Source organism: Pogoniulus pusillus, chromosome 21 (assembly GCF_015220805.1).
Source record: "Pogoniulus pusillus isolate bPogPus1 chromosome 21, bPogPus1.pri, whole genome shotgun sequence".
In the NCBI taxonomy this organism is placed as follows: Eukaryota; Metazoa; Chordata; class Aves; order Piciformes; family Lybiidae; genus Pogoniulus; species Pogoniulus pusillus.
This window is the reverse complement of record NC_087284.1, coordinates 21009549-21016257: the sequence shown is the minus strand read 5'-3', so window position 1 is coordinate 21016257 and position 6709 is coordinate 21009549. Positions and strand designations below refer to the sequence as shown.

General features: G+C 50.4%; 1 protein-coding gene across 1 annotated transcript in view; it reads left to right on the top strand.

The window, feature by feature from the left end:
• Positions 1-280: 280 nt before the first annotated feature.
• Positions 281-6709, top strand: part of FBXL7 (F-box and leucine rich repeat protein 7) — a 91690-nt gene continuing 85261 nt past the window's right edge. Inside the window, exons 1-2 of the mRNA XM_064161199.1 lie at positions 281-332; positions 495-1016. Of these exons, the coding sequence (XP_064017269.1) occupies positions 980-1016 (37 nt within the window). The 5' untranslated portion in view covers positions 281-332; positions 495-979. The remainder of the gene's footprint in view (positions 333-494; positions 1017-6709) is intronic.

The following is a 6709-nucleotide window of genomic DNA, read 5'->3' as shown; positions in this document are numbered from 1 at the left end:
CGAACCCATCGGTGGAGCACACTGGCAAACGCGCTCCCTTGCCCCGCCGCAGACAGACGTTCCCCTGCGGGCTGTGCCGCTCAGCGCCGCTCCGCAGCGGGCTTCGTGCGGCCGAGCAGCCCAGGGAGGGCCCGGCAAGCCCCCCGCGGGGCGCGGCCGGGAGCAGCCGCGGACGGCCGGGGAGCGGCGGGGCTGGGGCGGGTCCCTGCTGGAAGGCGAGCGGGAACGCTGGGTCCGTGGTGGGTATTGTCGTCGTCGTCGTCGGCAGCAGCAGCAGCAGCAGCAGCAACAGCAGCGACCGGGAAAACACCAGGGGAGGCAGGACGGCAGGCGTAAGTGGAACCTCGGGTCCGGGAACTGCGGCTTTAAAGGCAGGGGCCGGCCCTAGTTTCCATCCCTTCCTCCCCTTGTCCCGGCGGTGCTGGGCGCCGGGAGGAGGCGCCTGCCGCCGACAAAAGTGTGAGGTGGCGGCTCTGCTTTTCCTCTCTCCCCAGGCAACAAGTGGCTGGCAGCAGTTTCCCGGGGCAGGCGGCGGAGCGGCGCTAAAGTGCAGCTGGAGCGCCAGTGCCGTCCGTGGGGCGGCAGAGCCTGCGCCCGGAGGCCGTCCCGCCCGTCCTGCTTGTGGATTACAACTGGAGCCGCCTCCCCCAACGCTGACACCCGGGCTGGAAACCGGGGCGGGGAAGAGGCGTCTCGATAAACCCCATTTTAAAAGTTCTTTCTTTGCTTTTTAAAACAATTTTTAAATTATTTTTGAAGAGGAGGGGAGGAGGGAGGGAGGGTGTCGACCCCCCGAGAAGAAAGAGGAGGAAGTCGCAAGGCTGCTTTGGGCATGTCGCCGTGAAAACTCCCTGGAATTCCCCCCTACCCCACGCCCACCCTCTCTGCTCCCCTCCATCATCTGCGGTCGCTCGGCACCCCGCGGTAGAGATGCTGCGCGGCAGCGTGGGGAGGAGGCGGCGAGCATGAAGTCGGCAGGATGGGCGCGAACAATGGCAAGCAGTACGGCAGCGAGGGTGAGTCGAGGGGGGGGAAAGGAATGCGGGGGCGCTGGCGGGGGTCGCCCCGGGCCGGAAGGAGGTGGGGGGTGCACGGGTAGAGGGTCCGTGCGTGGGTCCCCTGCCGAGGTGCCTCTCGCCTAGACACCCCTCCCTCGACTCGGGGCAGCCACCACTGGGAAGGACGCAGCACTCGGGCTCTTGCTGTGCTGAAATCCCTTGAAATAACCTGAGTTGCTCGGTGTGGTTTGTTTTGGGTTGGGTTTTTTTGCGATTATTTGTTTTGTTTTAAATGTTGTGTGCGTTGTGTTTAGTCGATGGGAAGTAACTGCCATCTTGATTCAGCCGTGTCTTAAAATGTGGAGGCAGCTCAAGGGCTGTGGCAGCCTTAACTTTGCTCTAAAAAAAACCCCCTAAAGCCAAACAATCAAAACTTTTCGAGCTCTCTTTGTAATCCTTTTCTACTCGTCTTTCTATCCCAGGATCCTTATATTATGCAGTATGGTATATGACTGCTTCCTGTCTGAACAGAAAAAAACCCCAACCCCAGGAAAGGGAGGGGGAAGAGTTAATGTTCTCCAGCTGTTATCCATAGATTGTAGTCCTGCAATTTCGCTTCGGTGGAACTTCAGTGAGTTTGGTTTTAGATACACAGGGCCTGATTCATTCTTGTGGAAACGTATTAGTCTCTCTGGAGTTGCATCAAAGGATGAGTTTCATCCGCTTTGCTGCTAGCGTGAAGGACTACTGGAGCAATCATCTGGTATGAGGCAAAGCAAGGGCGAGTGCAGAAAGTCTGTCTTCCTGCCGACTAGTTTTAAGCTTTCTTAAGCTTCTAGCTGTCTTATGTATGACCTGCCCTCATGGTGTTTAGGTAACTATACAGGATCACAACATATATCCCATCCCCTGCTGGTTGTTTTTGTTGTTGAGGTTTTGTGGGTGGAGGAAGAATGTCCTATGGTCTGTCCTTGGGAGTGCAGAAGAGCAATTGCCGAAGAATAGACTTCTCTCACACTCAGAATATGCACGAAAATTGTGCAGAGCAAAGGGGGTGACCCCTACTTCTCGGACAGACGCTGCAGTTCCTTCCATCTATTGCCAAATAAGCTATGCTTTCAGGAGAGTGGGAGTCAAGCTTTAAGCTATTCTCATGGTTGTGAGGTTTAACTCGCTTGATACCATCACTAGAACAACTTCTGCATGAATCGGGTGAACCCAGAAGTTGTGACCAAAGCCTCTTTGGATTCCCTCTGAAAAGGGAAATCCCAGTTTGTCGCCAGAGTTGAAAAGACTGGTGTTTAAAGTTCTGGTCACATGCAAAAAGTCCTGTTTCCAGGGGTGATAGAAAGGCGTGGCTGCATGTCTGAGCTTTCCTGTGAGTTCTCTTCAGTTCATCGACAGCTCTGGGGGAGAAATGTGATGACACTGTCTGCTGCAAACCTCAGTGAAGTGCAGGAGAGCTTTGCTGTTCCACAGCTACCTTGCAGGAGGTGTGAGGAAGACGAGGACTGGTGCAATTAGGATGCTCTCATTTTTCTCCTGTTCTTCACTGGGAGTGGCAGTTGGATCCTAGAAATGCAGACTACATGTGGCAAATTAATCTCTGCCGTGCAGATCATTACCAGGGTTGAAAATTAGGTAGAATATTTGTTTAAAAAACGAAAAGAATTTAAAAAAGTTCCCCACCCCTATGGTCCAGACTCTGATCTTTCATTTTAGGTAACTTGCCAATGTACCAGTAGTGTGCTTATAGATCTGGATTTCCTACCAACTTGTGTGCACTGCTGTGAACGTCTTCTTTGCTACTTGCTTTCTGGGTGATGCAGAGGACAAGAAGTAGAAATGTGTTAAATGGAGGCCTTGCTTTCCTGAACTGCTGGGGGCTTTGGTGCCCTTGGTAAATGACCTGCTGAACTGTCATAAAAAAGCTGTTTTGCGCTAGAGCGATTTGAATCGGTGGTGGAAGTAGGCAGCACTCTGAGGAAACAACTGCTGTGTGCTTTCAGTGTAACCTGAATATCCATGTTGAAGTCTACAGAGTGGCATTTGTGGTTAGGTGTGTGGCACATAGTTTTCAGCACAGTGGGTTTTGTGTTGTACTGCAGTATGCCACTTTATGGATAGAGAAAAGAGCTTTTGTTAGCTGAACTTCCTGAATGCTGTTTTCTGATTTGCTACTTCGTAACATCCTAGGTGAGATGTCAGAAAGAATACTGCAAGTGATGTTTAAAATGGCTGTTGTGGCCTTCCCATCTGCTGTAAAATTGCAGATCACTGGGGATTTGCCCAAATTGCTTCTCTTCAATTTTGAGATGCAGTGCATTAGGGAAAGGATCACTGTTCCTCAAAAGGGAGCTGAGGTTGTTTAGCCTGGAGAAGAGGAGGCTCAGGGGGGACCTCATTGCTGTCTACAACTACCTGAAGGGAGGCTGTAGCCAGGTGGGGTTGGGCTCTTCTGCCAGGCAAGCAGCAATAGAGCAAGGGGACACAGTCTCAAGTTGTGCAGGGGGAGGTCTAGGCTTGATGTTAGGAGGAAGTCGTCGTCAGAGAGAGTGATTGGCATTGGAATGGGCTGCCCAGGGAGGTGGTGGAGTCACCACCCCTGGAGGTGTTCAAGCAAAGCCTGGCTGAGGCACTTAGTGCCATGGTCTGGTTGACTGGCCAGGGCTGGGTGCTAGGTCAGACTGGCTGATCTTGGAGGTCTCTTCCAACCTGGCTGATTCTATGATATCACTTCTAAAACACCAGATAACCTTTGTTACAAGGATATTAGGTTTTACCTGGATTGCTACATTGTTACACTGATCAGTTGTAGAGAGTGCTTTGAAATTGACCTGTGTGTGCTCTCAGGCAGCTAAGTGTTTCTGAGTAATCACAAACTGCACTGTGCTGCCTTTATTTGCTTGATAAGGATTTATTGTGTATAATTTGTGGCACTTCAGAGTTTTGTTTGTTTTCCATAAATTTAACTTTTTAAGACAGGCTAAACCTTGCTCTGGTTGCAGCTTTGACGCAACTCTATCTGAAAAATCATCTCCTGCAGATGGTTTATGAGCACAGCACTAATTATTAATAGAATTATATCATACCAAAGTTTGTTTGTAGCAGTTTGCTTCTTTTTGAAAGCCAATTGTGAAATACAAGTTTATCATCTCAGTTTTCATTTGACTTTTAATGGCAGGGTAGTAGACGTGGGTTTTGAGAACTTGCCTACTCAGAAACGTTGGAGCATTGAGATTACAGACTTAGTGTGCTGTAGATTCTGACCTAAGTGTTAAAGCTTGAAGTTAGTCTTCCTGAATGTGTTCCAGCAGTTGTGTTTGAGTGGCATGACTGAAGCTAATAGATTACTGGAGCAATAAATCCATCTGATCGTGGATCCAGTGAGTACTGATTTTGTGTTCCTTGCTTTAGCTGTCAGTGGCTACCCAGAAGTACATGTACAGGGGGGGTTCAGTGAGCCATCAAAGGTGAATCCAGTGCGGCTAACTTCATGGGGATGGGCTTATGCTGACTTAACCCCATTGTGAGGGGATGTTAGCAGCAATTTTCTTTCCTCCAAATCTTTATCTCTGGTCTCTTCTACATCCTCATGAATAACTGCAAATTAGAAAGGGAAAGGCTGTCTATCACCTCTTGTGCTATCCCCTTTCCAATGCAGTCCCTCCAGAGATGGCCCCAGGCCAACGAATTTTTTAGGAGGTTTTCTAACCCTTCCTTCCATTTTTGCTCCCCTAATTGTAGCCTTAGTTTTCAAGTCTCCCATCGGGACCAGCACAGACAATTATTGTGGGTTAACTCTTGGGCAGCCCCCAGCCAGGTGAGAAAAGAATCAGAAATCATTGCTGCTGTAGAGGAACCTCTCAGCCTGAGGGCCAGACCTAAGGGTGCAGCCCTCAAGTGATCCTGGATTTGGGTGGTGTGCCCTTTCAGAGAGACAGGAGGGCCCCTTATCAGCAGTGTCATTCGATCTGGGCTAGCCTTTAGGAGCAGCAGGAGGGGCTGCTGTGGAATCAGCTGCTGTGTGTGCATTAGTTGAAGGCAAGCTACTTTCTGCACACTTTCAGTTAACCGATTTAAACCTGAAGTGGGCATGGCTGTCTGCACTCCCCTTTGCAAGGAGTCCAACCCTCCAGTATGTTGCTTGCTGAGTCATAGACCGTGGTGCATGCTAATCCTCCACTGTCAGAAACACACCTGGACCGCAACACCCCTGGCCTTCATCCTCCATCATCTTTATCCTGTCTTCCCTGGTAAGAGAGACTCTCCACACACTCACTCTCAGACTTCCAGAGGAGCCAGCTGTGTTTCTCTTGTAATCTTGCCAGTCCAGTTGCACTATAGGGTATCTCCTTAGTTGTGGCTTCTGGCCTGCCCTCATTGCTCTGATCATACTGGATCTCAGTTTTAAGAAACGGACAAAGCTGAGGAGTTAGGTTATCTCTCTGCTTTTGCTTTGCTTCTTCCATCCCAGACCAGGGATGATGACTGTTACATCCACAATCACTCCCAAGGCTCGCCTGTCACAACTCAGTTCTACCTGCAGCTCTTGTTCCCTAGCAAAAGCACTGCACAGCTGGCTCTGTAGGCCATCTGCAGTCATCTCAGCCTGCTGCCGTTTCTCTTGCTCAGCCCTCAATTCAGTTTCAGCTCCCAGACATTTTTCTCACTCAGTCCCCAATTCTGTTTCTGTTCATAGCCCTTGATCTCACTCAACTTCCCGTTTGGTTTCAGCCTGTAGATGTTTTTCCTGCTCAGCTTCCAGCATCATCTGAAAGACCTCAGCCAATGCCTGTAGCACTCTTGTCTTTTCTGTCCATTTGAAACATTTATGTCTCTGTGCTGCCATCAACACTTCTAACAGGAGGGGGAAATTGAAATCACTTTGGTCCAGTAGCTATACTCAACAGGCAGGGAAACTCAGATTTAGATCAAACTTCCTTTCTCAAGTCACCACAACAGAGCCACACGTAAAGCTGTCAAGCCCCACTCTGTTGGGCTTGGAAGCCAAAACTGCCAAACTCCAGTCTATGGGGCTGCAAATAAGACAAAAAGTGCAGGGGACTTTTCCCCCTCTCCCCCGGTGTCATTTTTCTTGTGAGAAACCTCAGAGGCACAGTCTGAACAGCTGCTTTACTCATCCTGGCTACAGCCTCCCTTCAGGTAGTTGTACACAACCCCTGAGCCTCCTCTTCTCCAGGCTGAACACCCCCAGCTCCTTCAGCCTCATAAGGTTTGTGTTCCAGGCCTTTCATCAGCTTCATCACCCATCTCTGGACACCTTCCATCACCTCAACATCTCTCTTGAATTGAGGAGCCCAGAACTGGACACAGCACTCAAGGTGTGGCCTGAGCAGTGCTGAGTACAGGGGCAGAATAACCTCCCTTGTCCTACTGGCCACACTGTTCCTGATGCAGGCCAGGATGCCATTGGCTCTCTTGGCCACCTGGGCACACTGCTGGCTCATCTTCAGCCTACTATATACCAGCACCCCCAGGTCCCTTTCCTCCTGTCTGCTCTCAGCCACTCAGTCCCCAGCCTGTAGTGCTGCTTGGGGTTATTGTGGCCAAAGTACAGAACCCTGCACTTGGCCTTGTTAAATCTCATCCCATTGGCCTCTGCCCACCCATTCTGCCTGTCTATGTCCCTCTGCAGGGCTTTGGCTTGTCTTCTCTTACACACCTCCTCACTGTGTAATAGTTGCAGT